General features: G+C 38.9%; 2 protein-coding genes across 3 annotated transcripts in view; one reads left to right on the top strand and one right to left on the bottom strand.

Moving 5' to 3' along the window:
* Fnip1 (folliculin interacting protein 1) overlaps positions 1-15,354 on the bottom strand; it is a 91,240-nt gene that overhangs the window by 52,720 nt on the left and 23,166 nt on the right. For both annotated transcript variants that reach the window (XM_057773695.1, XM_057773696.1), the window contains exon 2: positions 9,749-9,875. In XM_057773695.1, the coding sequence (XP_057629678.1) occupies positions 9,749-9,875 (127 nt within the window). The remainder of the gene's footprint in view (positions 1-9,748; positions 9,876-15,354) is intronic.
* On the top strand, positions 8,381-8,783 carry LOC130876922 (thioredoxin domain-containing protein 17-like). Its single transcript, XM_057773698.1, has one exon. The coding sequence runs from the start codon at positions 8,398-8,400 to the stop codon at positions 8,761-8,763; it is 366 nt and encodes a 121-aa protein (XP_057629681.1). The 5' UTR covers positions 8,381-8,397; the 3' UTR covers positions 8,764-8,783.

The raw sequence follows: 15,354 nt of genomic DNA, 5'->3' as shown, positions 1-15,354 counted from the left end.
ACATGTGATAATTATCTTTCCAGGTCTGAGTTACCTCCACTCAATATGATGTTAGCTAGCTCCATGCATTTGCCTGCAAAATACAAGCTGTTGTTATTTTTTTCTTCTCTGTAGTACTCCATTGTGTAAATGTAACACATTTTCATTATCCATTCTTAGGTAGAGGGTCATTTGGGTTCTTTCCAGGTTCTGGCTATCATAAACAATGCTGTTATGTCCTTTTGGCACAACTGAGCATCCTTTGGATATATACCCAAAAGTGATATTACTGCATCTTGAGGAAGGTTGTTTCCTAATTTTCTGAGAAATCGTCACACTGATATTCTAAGGATCTATACCAGCTTTCACTTTCACCAGCAATGCAGGAGTGTTCCCTTTATCTCTCAACCTCTCCAGCATAAGTTGTCATCAGAGTTTTTGATCTTGGCCATTCTTACTGGTGTGAAATGAAATCTCAAGAGTTGTTTTGGGGGCTGGAGAGATGGCTCAGAGGTTAAGAGCATTGCCAGCTCTTCCAAAGGTCCTGAGTTCAATTCCCAGCAACCACATGGTGGCTCACAACCATCTGTAATGGTGTCTGGTGCCCTCTTCTGGGCTGCAGGCATACACACAGACAGAATATCGTATACATAATAAATAAATATTTAAAAAAAAAAAGTTGTTTTGCTTTGCATTTCTCTGATGACTAAAAATGTTGAACATTTCCTTAAGTGTCTTTCAGCCATTTTAGATTCCTCTGTTGAGAGTTCTCTGTTTAGGTTTGTACTCCATTTTTTTTTTTTATTGGATTATGTGTTCTTTTGGTGACCAATTTCTTGAGTTCTTTGTATATTTTGGAGATCAGACCTCTGTCTGATGTGGGGTTAGTGAAAATCTTTTCCCATTCTGTAGGCTGTCATTTTGTCTTGTTGACCATGTCCTTTGCTTTATAGAAGCTTTTCAGTTTGAGAAGGTCCCATTTATTAATTGTTTCTCTCAGTGTCTGTGCTGCTAGGGTCATATTTAGGAAGTGGTCTCCTGTGTCAATGCGTTCAAGTGTATTTCCCACTTTCTCTTCTATAAGGTTCAGTGTGGTTGGCTTTATGTTGAGGTCTTTGATCCATTTGGAATTGAGTTTTGTGCATGGTGATAGATATGGGTCTATTTTCATTCTTCTACATGTTGAAATCCAGTTATGCTGTCACCATTTTTTAAATGTTTCCTTTTCCCATTTGATATTTTTTGTTTTGTTTTGTTTTGTTTTTCGAGACAGGGTTTCTCTGTGGCTTTGGAGCCTGTCCTGGAACTAGCTCTTGTAGACCAGGCTGGTCTCGAACTCACAGAGATCCGCCTGCCTCTGCCTCCCGAGTGCTGGGATTAAAGGCATGCACCACCACCGCCCGGCCCATTTGATATTCTTTGTTTCTTTGTCAAAAAACACAGTGTGTTCACAGGTGTGTGGATTAATATTCGGGTCTTCGATTCAGTTCCATTGGTTCTCCTGTCTGTTCTTATGCCAATAGAGGCTGTTTTCAGTAATGTAGCTCTGTAGCAGAGTTTGAAGTCAGGGATTGTGATGCCTCCAGAAGTTCTTTTATTGTACAGGACTGTTTTGGCTATCCTGGGTTTTTTTGCTTTTCCATATGAAGTTGAGTACCGTTCTTTCGAGTTCTGTGAAGAATTTTGCTGGGATTTTGATGGGCATTGAATCTGTAGACTGCTTTTGGTAAGACTGCCATTTTTACTATATTAATTCTACCTACCCAAAAGCAAGGGAGATCTTTCCACTTTCTGGTGTATTCTTCAATTTCTTTCTTCAAAGATTTAAAGTTCTTGTCATACAAATCTTCCACTTGTTAGGTTAGAGCTATTCCAAGGTATTTTATGCTATTTGTGGCTATTGTAAAGGGTGATGTTTCTTTGATTTCTTATCAGCCTGCTTATCATCTGGTATAGGAGGGCTACTGATTTTTTTGAGTTAATCTTGTATCCTGCTACATTACTGAAAGTGTTTATAAGTTGTAGAAGTTCCTTGGTAGAATTTTTGGGGTCGCTTATGTAAACTATCATATTATCAGCAAATAGTGAGAGTTTGACTTCTTCTTTTCTGATTTGTAGGTTTCCTTTTGTTGTCTTATTGCTCTAGCTAGGACCTCAAGAACTATGTTGAATAGATATGGAAAGAGTGGGCAACCTTGTCTTGTTCCTGACTTTCTCTCCATTTAGTTTGATGTTGGCTGTTGGCTTGCTGTATATTGCCTTTATTATATTTAGGTATGTTCCTTGTAACCCTGCTCTTTCCAAGACTTTTATCATGAAGGGATGTTGTATTTTGTCAAAAGCTTTTTCAGCATCTAATGAGATGATCATGTGGTGAGAGTGGAGTATTGAAGTCTCCCACTATTAGTGTGCGGGGTTTAATGTATGATTTAAGCTTTAGAAGTGTTTCTTTTACATATGAGGGTGCCCCCTTGTATTTGGGGCACAGATATTCAGTACTGAGATTTCCTCTTGATAGATTTTTTTCCTGTCACTAATTTTTAAGAAATGTCCTTCTTTGTCTCTTTTGATTGATTTTAGTTTGAAGTCTATTTTATTATATATTAGGATAGCTACATCAGCTTGTTTCTTAGGTCCATTTGATTGGTATATTTTTCCCCAACCCTTTATTCTGAGGCGATGTCTGTCTTTGAAATTGAGGTGTGTTTCTTGTATGCAGAAGAAGAATGGATTCTGTTTTTGTATCCAATCTGCTAGCCTGTGTCTTTTTAGAGGTGTGTTGAGTCCATTTATATTAAGGGATATTAATGACCAGTGATTGCTAACTCCTGTTAATTTAGTTTTTATTGTTGTCAATGTTAATTTGTGTGTTTTTCCCTTCTTTGGGATTTGCTGTGTTTTTGTTGATGTAGCTAACTTCCTTGGGTTGGAGTTTTCCTTCTAGTATTTTGTGTAGGAGTGGGTTTGTGGCTAAGTATTGGTTAAATCTGGTTTTGTCATAGAATATCTTGTTTTGTCCTTCTATGGTGATTGAAAGTTTTGCTGGGTATAACAGTCTGGACTGGCATCCGTGGTCTTTTAATGTCTGCATTAACATTTGACCAGCCTTCTGGCTTTCACTGTCTCCAGTGAGAAGTCAGGTGTAATTCTGATAGGTCTGCCTTTATATGTTACTTGGCCTTTTTCCTTTGCAGCTCTTAGTATTCTTTCTTTACTCTGTATGATGTTTAGTGTTTTGATTATTATGTGGCAAGAGACCTGGTCGCCTGGCTAGCTTATGCCCCGAAATAACACACAAACTGTATTCTTTTAAACACTGCTTGGCCCGTTATATCTAGCCTCTTCTCGGCTAACTCTCGCAACTGGACTAGCCCATTTCTAATAATGTGTATAGCACCCCAAGGTGTGCTTACCGGGAAGATTCTAGCCTACGTCCATCCTGGGTCGGAGCTTCATCACATCTGCCCCAGAGAGCAGAGCTAAGGCGTATGAGCTCACTTCCTCTTCCTCCCAGCATTCTGTTCTGTTTACTCCACCCACCTAAAGGCTGGCCAATCAAATGAGCCAAGGAAGTTTCTTTATTAGCCAATGACCTTCCTCCATCACTGAAGTTATTTATTTATTTGGTCATTTTCTTCTGTTTCATCTATATTTGGTTGTTCAAGTGTTGCTGTTGTAGGATCTCTAAATTTTACTGGTGTCGTGTTGCTCTTTATGGTGTTGCTTGTGTTCTTACCTTGTCTACTCATCTTTTCCTCTAATTGGTGTGGTTAGGGTTGTCTGTGATTCTGGTGATTAATCTTCTAGGTGCCAGTGAATCCAAGGCTCAGATGGTTGTTCCTCATGGTATAGTCAGTGCCACGGTTCTATTTACCCCATTGGTCGCTCTGTGTTCCTGGAAGACGCTCAGCACTCCCAGGCTATGCTCTGCTCCTGTAGAATTTGCTGTCTCAGGCCTGCTCTGGCTTAGGTTGTTGGGTCAGATGTCTGGTCCCTGGCTTGGGGTTGGTCCTGCAGAGGTCTCTGGCTCTATTCTACTCCCTTGGAGGTCCCAGAGTCAGGTGTGCCCAGACCTGCAGAAGACCTGCCTCAGGCCTACTCCCTCAGAAGTCCCAGATTCATGCTTGGACCTGCAGAGGTTTCTGGTTTCTGCCTACTCCCTTTGACGTCCCAGACCCACAGAGGTCCTGGCTCAGGCCTACTCCCTCAGAGGTCCTAGATTCATGCCTAGACCTGCAGAGATCTCTGGTTCCTGCCTACTTCCTCGGAGGTCCCAGACTCACGCCCAGACCCGCAGAGGTCCTGACTCAGGCCTACTTCCTCGAAGGTCCTACACTCACGCACAGATCCACAGGGGTCCTGGCTCAGGTCTACTCCCTCAAAGGTCCCAGATTCATGCAGTTTCTGGCTCTGGTCCACTCTCTCAGCGGTTGCTCCCTTAACCTGCTCCTGTGGAGTTCGCTGTCTCAGGTCTGCTCTGGCTTGGGTTGCTGGTTCAGTCTTGTCTCAGCAAATGTCCCTGGTCTGGATCCATTCCCATTTCCATGGAGCTGGCCGGCTCAGGCCCCCTACAGCCTAGGTAACTGGCTCAGTCCTGCAGGCCTGCTCTGGCCTAGGTCGCTGGCCCCAGTCCTGCTTCCGCAAATGACCCTGGTCTAGATCCCCTCCTACTCCTGTGGAGCTCACTGTACCAGGCCCACTCCAGTTCAGGTCACTGGCTCAGTCCTGCTCTTTTGGAGTTCGCTGCTTCAGACCTGCTCTGGCCTAGGTCACTGGCTCAGTCTTGCTCCTATGAAGTTCACTGCTTCAGTCCTACTCTGGCCCAGGTCGCTGGCTCAATCTACTCCTGTGGAATTTGTTGCTTCAGGCCCGTTCTGGACCAGGTTGTTCTCATGATTATATTTATAGTCGTTCTTAGATTTCAAAGGTCTTGATCATCTCCATCTCTATGACTCTGAGGAATCTTACTAATTCAGTTATTCAAACTAAAAAGGTAGATTTATCAAACTTTTTCTTCTCCCCATCACCATATCTAACTACTCTTCATAAGGTAGACAAGGTGACATTTTAAAATTTGAGTTTGATATCTTCAGTGATTTCCCTCTGTACTTAGGATATAAGTATCCAAACATCTAACACAGAAACTCATAAGGCCCTGAATACTATGCCTTCTACCTACCTTCACCACCAGCTACTTTGTATATTATTTGTTATCACTCCAGTCAAGGTGGGCTTCTTTTAATTCCTCAAATTGCCAAACTCCCAAATCATACTGCAGACTTTTCATCAGCTGTTACTATTATTTCTTCACATTTCAGCTTTTATTTTACTTTTTCAGTAAGGCAGACTGTCACTCAAATTGATGGAAACTTGGTTCCGTACTATTGGCATCTTATTAAGTATTCTTCAAGCTTTCTTCACTGTACTTTCATAATTTAGAATAATGTGTAGATTAATTTTTTGAGTATCTACCTGCCCTAATAGGCTATCTATTTGTGGAAACTAAGAGAACACACAGGCTGGTAAATCTCCAAGTACTTAGTATTTTATAAACCCTTGGGTAACTTGTACAAAAGCTCCTTTTCATCAAATTACAAAGTAGGAGAAAAGGAATAAACAATCTAAACAAAGCACAAATCTCCAAAAGGTCAAAAATTCTTAATGATTAGGTACAATACTATAAAACCTAGCAATGAAAAAAGAGACTAACACCTATTTGTAAATGCTAAAGACACACTTGTAAATAAGACAACAGATCAGGATAGACATATTCCATGTTTTTTTTCAGAAGGCAAAAATCTCAAATTAACCCAATTCTTAAAAAAAAAAAAGTAATTATCAATAAAAAGTTCTACTCATAGGAAAAAACTTTCTCCAAAGTATTTTGTTTTCAGTTGATTATTAGAATGTTCATAGAAAGTGGCAACCTGCCGGGCAGTGGTGGCGCGCGCCTTTAATCCCAGCACTCGGGAGGCAGAGGCAGGCGGATCTCTGTGAGTTCGAGACCAGCCTGGTCTACAAGAGCTAGTTCCAGGACAGGCTCCAAAACCACAGAGAAACCCTGTCTCGGGAAAAAAAAAAAAAAAAAAAAAAAAAAAAAAGAAAGTGGCAACCTAAGGTGTGGGAGAAACCCATTCTAGGCCCAGGGCACTTTTTCTTTATATCTTAAGCCAATACTAAGCTCTCTTGGCCAATCAAATAAATGCCTTATTGCTGCTAAACTAGTAACAATGTATTTCAAAACATGGTGTTGAAGATTTAAAGAACAGAAACAGGTTCTTGTCCCCCCTTTAGAGTAGGGGAAAGTATGTTATGAGGATTGCAGACTTAATTTGCTCTATACCATCAGATAAATATCTTCCTTTCTCTACATCTCACTTCTCTGATTGCACAATGAGGGGTCTAACCAGTTTCTCTATAAGGCTCCCAGTAGTTCCTACGTCAGTCACATTTAACAACACCATCATAAGGCAGTGGTTCTCAACCTTCCTAATGCTGTAACCCTTTAATACAGTTCCTCATTTTGTGGTGACCCCAAACATGAAATTATTTTTTTTTGCTACTTCATACCTGTAATTTTCCTACTGTTATGAATTGTAATGTAAATATTAGTGTTTTCTGATAGTCTTAGGTGACTCCTGTGAAAGGGTTGTTCTAGGGGTGTGACCCACAGGTTGAGAATCAATGATATCAGGAACTAAATGACAAACAAAAACAGTTTCTGGCTAGATGACAAGTAATGGTCTTAAAAAAAAAAAGGAAGGAAAGAAGGAAGGAAAGGAAAGGAAAGGAAAGGAAAGGAAAGGAAAGGAAAGGAAAGGAAAGGAAAGGAAAGGAAAGAAAAACAAGGTCAGGCAGTGGTAGTGCATGCCTTTAATCCCAGCACTTATGAGGCAGAGGTAGGGGCAGGTGGATCTCTGTGAGTTTGAGGCCAGCCTGGTCTACAAGAGCTAGTTCCAGGACTGGCTCCAAAGCGACAGAGAAACCTTGTCTCAAAAAAACAAAACAAAACAAAATAAAAAGAGAGAGAGAGAGAGACACCATGTAGCTGCTGAAGGAGAAAGACTCTAGAACACTATCGGTAAGTCACAGCCTCATGGCAATACATGGATAAATAGAAAATTGGTTAGTTTAAGATGTAAGAGCTAGCTAAAAATACACCTGAGCCATTGGCCAAATAGTATTGTAAAAATAATAATTAAAAAAAAAGACCCCATGGAGTGTACCCTAAGTCAAATCAGATATTTGTTGGTTACTACCACAAGCTTTGCGCTATCATTGCTCTAGTATATCTATAGACAGGACACCACTGTAGATCAAAGGGTTTGTAGCCAGGTTGGTGTTTACATTTCTCCTTTGGGCGCATGCAGCATACCTTCCTGTAACAAAGATGCTAGCACACAGAGGTTAAGATTCTACGTAGGCACCAGCATAACTTTTCTGGGTTCAAGTAAGTAGTATAGATGTTATTTTCAGCAATAGGGCTTTGCCATCAGTTTGTAAAGAGCAACCTACAGTCTTGGCAACAGCCTGGGTTGTTTGGGGTTCCTATGCGACCCCTTTGATCAACAATTCAATTAGATGTAACCCATTCCCAGTACTGGAAGCTTCATTTGGTGACAAGAGATGTCCAACTGGGGCTCTATCTCCCCCATTATATATGTATATATTTTAGGAAACTTCCACTGTATTGGGTTTTCATATGACCCATACCTAACACTGCTTGGATGACAAAGAACCTGGGATTACATAGGGTAAAACCAAATACTACTATTGTTCTAAATGAACACAGCAATAAAATGACTCCCAATGACATTCTGCTATACTCATAGATCAGTGCTTTCCTCCTGCAGCAAACGTGAAAAAATACAGAGACCCACAACCAGACAGGCAATGAGTTAGATATCTTGGGACAACTAAGCCACAAATGGGTCTCTCTATCAAAGTACTCCCTCAGAGCTCAGGGAACTCTGCAGAAGATGAGGCAGAAAGATCATAAAAGCCAGAGGGGATGGAGAACATAAAGGGGAAAAAAGTACTCTAAATTAACAGGATCAACACACATATGAACTTACAGAAACTGAGACAGCATGCACAGAGTCTACATGGGTCTGTACGATGCAGATGAACCATGGGATCCTAAGGCTAAAAGGAGAAGTGGAAATGTCCCTATCCTTAATCAGAAGCTAACTACAATTGATAACTACTTGCAAACAGAAATTTAGTTTTCTCCAAGGGAGTCTCACTGGGGAAGTTAATGACTTTAAAGGATAGGATACATGCCCAGCAGTAGATGGACAACAGAAAATGAACTCAATGGCATCTTTAGAGGTGCCTTGTCTCCTAATGCCATGTCAGGGCTTTTTTAAAAAATCTTATCCCAAGAGTGCCTCCCAGGCAACTCTCGAGACTGAACCGATGGCCACCTACAAGGAGGTGAGAGTATCCGGCTTCGAGGAGTTCGACCAGGCTGTAAAGGAGCACCAGGGCAAGACCATTTTTGCCTACTTCAGTGGTTCTAAGGATGCCGAAGGGAAGAGCTGGTGTCTGGACTGCGTGGAAGCTGAGCCAGTCGTTCGAGAGGGGCTGAAGCATGTTACGGAAGACTACATGTTCATCTACTGCCAAGTAGGAGACAGATCTTACTGGAAAGACCCAAATAATGACTTCAGACAAAAACTGAAATTAACTACAGTGCCTACACTACTTAAATATGGAACGCCTCAAAAACTTGTGGAATCTGAGTGCCTTCAGGCCAACCTCCTGGAAATGATATTCGCTTAAGATTAAGATTTGATGATAGCACTGGGTGGCGGTAGAGCACAGTTTTGATCCCAGCATTTGGGAGGCAGAGACCAGTAGATTGGTGAGCTCAAGGCCAGCCTGGTCTAAATGGCTAGTTCCAGGACAGCCAGAGCTACACACAGACCCTGTCTCAAAAAAAAAAAAAAAAAAAAAAAAAAAAGGAAAAGATCACAATTGTGTCTTGATTTCCTGGTTTGCTTAAAAGAATTGATTGAAATGATCAGTGTATGTTTAAACAATAAAGAATTAAAACACGAAAAAAAATCTTATCCCAATCCCTACCCTACAGGTCCTTTGCATATATATATTATAGCTTCCAGTTTAATGATTTTATGGAATTTCTGAGTGTGAGATTAAGTGGGTCTCTGCATCTATATATGTTTCTTGTGCCTTTTCTTGAGCTCTTTTCCTTTATTTGTTTTGTCCAATGTGTTAGTTTTTGTTTTATTTTCTTATTTTACAATCTCTCAGAAGCTTTTCTTTTTTAACAAGAGACAGAAAGGGTCTGGATGGAAAGGGAAGTGGGTAGGAACTGGAAGGAAGTACAGGGAGAAGAAAATGTAATCAGGATATAGGAGGAAAAAGTTAACTTTCAATAAAAGGAAAAAAAAAGCCGGGCGGTGGTGGCGCATGCCTTTAATCCCAGCACTCGGGAGGCAGAGGCAGGCGGATCTCTGTGAGTTCGAGACCAGCCTGGTCTACAAGAGCTAGTTCCAGGACAGGCTCCAAAACCACAGAGAAACCTTGTCTCGAAACCCCCCCCCAAAAAAAATAAATAAATAAAAAATAAATAAATAAAAGGAAAAAAAGAGAAAAAAAATCTCAAAATTAGGACTCTGAATTTTAAACAGGCTAGAGATATTTTAGGCTAACAAAGTTACCATAGTTGAAATTATACTAATTCTTTCTTGAATTATTAAAATACCCAAAATTAAATTTCAAATAAATGAATAGTAATACTCACTGATACTGATGTGTCCTCATTTTTTCTCTTAATACTGGAATCAAACAAGACATTTCTCCCTCGTCTTTCACAGTCTTGATATACGATCAGTCGAATCTGGCTTGGGTCAAACTCTGGCAAGGGCCAACTGGAGAAAAAAAAAAGATCTTCTTTAGTTACTTTAATAAATACTTCATATATATTCTTATAACTAAAAAACTTATCTGATAGACCCAGAAGCTACATTATTACTGAAGGACATTCACCTACCTGATGTTTATACAGAATGTCACTATTTGGTTCAAAGTGTTAAAAAGTTACATAGGCATGATTTTTAGATTAAAAGTAAAAACACAAATAAATAAATAAAAAACAATTGGCTACTATCAACATGTGTCAGATAAGATATAGCCAATATATATAAAGGGTTACTTACTAAATATATGTAAGCACAAATTACTAAAATAAATATACTGATCTCATGGAGAGATGACATAAGGTTAATTAATATTTTAAGTTGCTTTTTCTGCAACACAAAAGTATAAAAATAGAAACAGTTTTGCTGTAGGTCAAAACAGGGATATATTGTGAGTAAAACAGGCACACAAAATGTTACTGAATTTTCACTTAGATAGAAGTTAAAACCTGGCAAGATTCAGTCTAAGAATACCTAATATTTAAAATTCTAGAAAAGATAAGTAGGTAGTACTCTAGTCACTTGGTGCCCTCTTTCAGTGTACTCAATAATGAAGGGGAGGGAGAGGAGAAAGAGGGGAGGGAAGAGGAGAAAACCTGACAGCTCCAAAGTTTGGAGCATGGTTATCTCAGAGTAAAGAAACATGAAAGTACACCAGGAAGGGAATATACCAGATGGATCAGGGCAGTTAATGTCTATCAAGATAATGTTGAAGTACTTTTTTCACTTCACAATACATATTTGAAAAAAAAATTACCGCATTTGTTTTTAGGACCTTTATTTGCACATTAAGTGTCACAATTTTAAAAATTAATGTCTCTGTTGGAAACTGAAGGAAGTCCGACACTACACATCAAGCTAAAGCAGCCATCTACCCTTTAGACAACACTGGCTTGCATTACACAGGAGTGTACTTTAAAACTTTGACAGAGCAGACCAACATAGGTTGAAAATCAAGAAGTGGCTTCATGGAACCAACAAAGACATGTCCTAAGGAAGGAGTACAATGGCAGTAACTGAAGAGCATTCACCAGCTTTGGAACTGTCATTGATGATCATCATGGCCAGGAAAGTTCTAAGGAGTAAAGAGAATAGAAGTCAGATTGCACAGGACTGAAGAAAAAAAAAGTCAACTATCAAGAAAAGAAGGGAGTTGAGAATTAAGAGTGGGTAATAGGTGCATATTTTGTTACTAAGAAAGGAAATATGTGAACATGTTTACCCCCCGATGCAGTTTGAGGTGAAGAGGAAATTACAGACCTTTGAGGAAGTGGTGGAATGAATACTGTTTAAAGAATTAGCTCAAGAACTGGCTTCTCATTCTCAGCCTTTGTCTAGTATCACGTTCAGAACAAAAGTAACTCTTGCATTAGAGTTAAAAGAGAGGAGAGTAAAAAGGAGCATGGAGCTTGTTGGGAAGAAATTATGTTGATCAGGAACAGTAAGACTTCTGCGCAATACTGTATTCCTACACATAGTTAACAATTACAAGAATATAACTGGCCACAAACTGCAAAGGTGATTTTTTTTTTCTCTAAAGCTCTCAACGTGCTTGAATTTGAATCAGGCAGAGACAAGGAAAAGAATTTTCAAAGATAACTGGGTAAAAAGGAAAGGGAACCCTGATTATGGAACAGAAACTACAAGAATACAGCTGAAACAATGAATACTGGAACCTAAATTAGGAAAATAGTGAGACTATGAGGCTAGGAGAAGAAATGAAGGCATAATAGTCAAAGTGCTTAGAAAGGAGTGAGGAGGAAGATCAGAACAGACATATCACCAGAAAGGAAGAAAAAGCTCACAGTGTAGAGCTTAGAAAGGTCAAGGAAGACAAGGAAAGCAGCAGGTACATAGAACCAAATGTTGCGGGAAGGCTTAACTTCATAGACTAAGCCACCTGATGGTTTAGCCATTTGGTGGGCTTGGTTCTCTTACTAGAACAGCATTAGGGGAGAGAGGGGGTAGTTAAGTAACAGCAGACAGGAGAGACTGAGAAGAAGGGCAGCAAGATGGAAGATTATAAGCAGTTTCCCTGTCAGAGGATGACACAGAAACTGTGGGTACTATAACTGCCCATTTAAACTGAGTGGTTTGAATATAGTCAGGAAGAAACTGGAATTATCTTGAAGCAAGACTAATGCTCATCCTCGGCAGCCAGAAGTGAGATTATGAGGCTTTTCTCTTAAAAGATAAAGATATACAGATATGAAATGTTCAGGAATGTATAAAGGGGAAACAAACATATTCAAGGTTTATGTTTCTAAATTAAGGAAAGGAACAGAACAAGAATTTAAAGGTAGCAAGAGAAAACAGGAAAAATCAATGTTTCAGAAACGTTAGAACAGAGTATACTACCAAGAAGGTCCCTGATGAACTGTAGAATATATTAAATGCGATCAAGGAAAAATGTTCTACAAATGAAAATTGCTACATATGGATTTGCAAAGTTGAAGAAATAAAATAGTTATTTAAATTTGATTATTTATTTAATCTGAAAAGTACACATTCTCAGAAGTGGATGAGTTGAGTGGCCTGAACTAGGGCATAGGACTTAAGATACAAAAAGCTAATAAAAATGATCAAAATAGGAGAAAGTGCTAACCGTACCAAAGGTACAATTAAGACAGAAGACCCAGCTGAATCACAAGTTTGAGGTCAGCCCACTACAAAATGAGATCCGATAAAAAAAAATGATAATAAAAGTGATAGCAAGGAAGGAGTGATCTGTATTTCACTATCTGAGAAAATGTGGTCAGAATGGCCCTGACTGAAGCAAAGAACATTAAATGTCAGTGGTTTCCTCTGATTGCCCTGACACTGTCACCGCTGTTCCCAACCTTCTTTATCATAATAGAAGTTGGTGTAAATTCTGAAATCTGTTAATACAGAAAACCATTTTTTAAAAAAACTATGCTTTGCTGGTGGTGGTGACGCATGCCTTTAATCCCAGCATTCGGGAGGCAGAGGCAGGCGGATCTCTGTGAGTTCGAGGTCAGCCTGGTCTACAGGAGCTAGTTCCAGGACAGGCTCCAAAGCCACAGAAAAACCCTGTCTCGAAAAACAAACAAACAAACAAACAAACAAAAACCTATGCCAAAAAGATAATTGATTAATCCCAGCACTTGGGAAGCAGACGCAGGTGGATCTCTGTGAGTTTGAAGACAGCTTGGTCTACAGACCGAGTTCCAGGACAGTCAGAGCTACACAGAGAAACCTTCCTCCTCAAAAAAACACCACAAAAACAAACAAAAAATTATACCTTTATAAAATAAATAACATCCCCAAAGAGGATCAAATCATTAATATAAAAATAATATCACTAAGAATATGAAATTTAGGGTCAGAACAGGAAAGTCTCAGGAAAAGTAGATTTGACTGGCTAATAATCAGGATAAACACTCAGCCAATATTAGTTTCTATCTTCTAGCCTCTGTACCTTGTTAAGAAAGCCAATTTCATAAAATTTTTTATTTCTCCAGGTAAGTTTTGGAAATCAAGTAACTTTTTGGAGACTGTAGTTTACTCATCCTTCTCTTTTCCTCTGTACTTTTTATGTCCTTTCATAACCCTGTTCCTTTTTACACTTGACAAGGACTTTTTAAAGAGAAAGATTTTTGGCCCCACTAGTGGTCAGATTTCCTAAGTTCTTTAGCAAAGAAGCAACGGTTAGCCCAATTATCAGTTTAGAAACTCTACCACACTCAGGAACATTTTCACTGTCAGATTCTATGCTAGGCTGAACCAATAAAGTACACGACAACCTAGAACACAGAAATATCAAAACTAATGCCTACAGACTATTACTTTTGCCCAGGAGCTTTCTTAAAACTAGCCTTACAAAGAATAAAGAAAAAAAAAAAAACGTGATTAACAGAAAAAAGGGTAAGTCAATTCTATAGTTTTCTCAAATAGTAGCAGCCACACAGCACATAAAAGCTGCCTGTTTTCCTGATTCTTACAGACCTTGCATTATCGTCAGAAACTGTACATCAAAAAAATGTTTAGTAGGGTATAGTAGCTCACACCTACAATCCCAGAACTTTGGAGATTGAGACAAATAGACTGCCAAGAATTTGGTACAACCTGGCTACATAATGAGTTCTAGGCTAGCCTGCAATACAGAATGAGATTCTGTCTCTGAAAAAGAAACAAAGCAACAAATATCTATGTCAGTTGGTTGAGTGCTTGAAGCCCTGGATTCAATCTTCAGCACGTCATAAGTCCAGTAAAGTAGCCTATGTTTGTAATAATAAGACTTTAGATGCGGACAATTGGAAATTAAAGGTCATTTTCCCTAGGTCCAAGGACAGTCTGAAATACAGAAGACCTGATGATGATGTCAAAAATAAAGATGATGAAGACAAAGAAAAGCACCAGAAAAAAATGTTTAAAAAGTTGATTATGTAAACAGTAGAAATCCCTATCACATTGACACAAATACCTAAATACTACAAAAAAAGTGCAAGAGATAAGTAATACAATAGAAACTTAAATAATTTACCTGATTTTAATCATTAAGTCATTAAAATTAAAACACAGCATTTTGTATGTTAATACCTAAAATAATGTGTTAATTTAAAATTTACTTATAAATACAATAATGTTATATACATACAAATGCATGATTTTTCAAATATCTTCAGTGTTCCTGTACAGACACAATAAGAAAGCAAAGCACACATTTTAAAGCAAATGTATCATCAAGTTTATAACCAGATATAGGGTGATTCTGTGTTAACATACTTTAAAATAGCATCTTGAATTATGGTGTACGCTACTGGCATCCTATTTCTCTTCAGCGGTTTCACTTTGCGAAATCCCTAAAAACTCCAGTCACGTACAACTGCCAAGCCAGGTTAATAATAGCAATGAACCATACTCATCTAAAACCACAAGACTGTCAGGTGACATAACAAGATTGAATTTAAATTCAAAAGCCTCTCAGTGCTGCAATACAAAAATGTGTAATCCTAGCAACAGGATCATGGGAGCCTTTGAAGATTTCCATGCTGATGACAAAACCAATTTTATAAAAGGCTTCATTTCTACAATTTTGCAAGTAGCATACTATCTTTTTGTTTCACTTAAGAGTGGGATTTCACAGAGGTAACTGGTACTTTTCTCTACTACAAAGTGTATGACAAAGTGAAAATCAATCTAAATATTCTTGCAAACTAAGCCCTACCTAGCAGCTTGTGCAGACCAAGAATGCCAACCATCTTCAGTGCTTTTAAGGCACTTCTGTTAACTTTTGTGCAAGAGTAAAGGAGGTAGTTCTTCACTTCATGAAAACAGGAAAATAAAAAGAAGAAAATGTAAACAAAAAAGGAGAGAAGAGAGGGGAAAGAAGATGGGGAAGAGGAAAGGTGAGAAAGAAAAGGGAAGAACAAGAAGGGGAAGGAGAGAAGGAAAGAAGAAAAAGGTAAAA

Source organism: Chionomys nivalis, chromosome 7 (assembly GCF_950005125.1).
Source record: "Chionomys nivalis chromosome 7, mChiNiv1.1, whole genome shotgun sequence".
In the NCBI taxonomy this organism is placed as follows: domain Eukaryota; kingdom Metazoa; phylum Chordata; class Mammalia; order Rodentia; family Cricetidae; genus Chionomys; species Chionomys nivalis.
This window is presented reverse-complemented; position numbering and strand designations above follow the sequence as displayed.

Coding starts and splice junctions, on each gene's coding strand:
- LOC130876922 (XM_057773698.1), top strand. CDS start 8,398: ATGGCCACCTACAAGGAGGTGAGAGTATCCGGCTTCGAGGAGTTCGAC.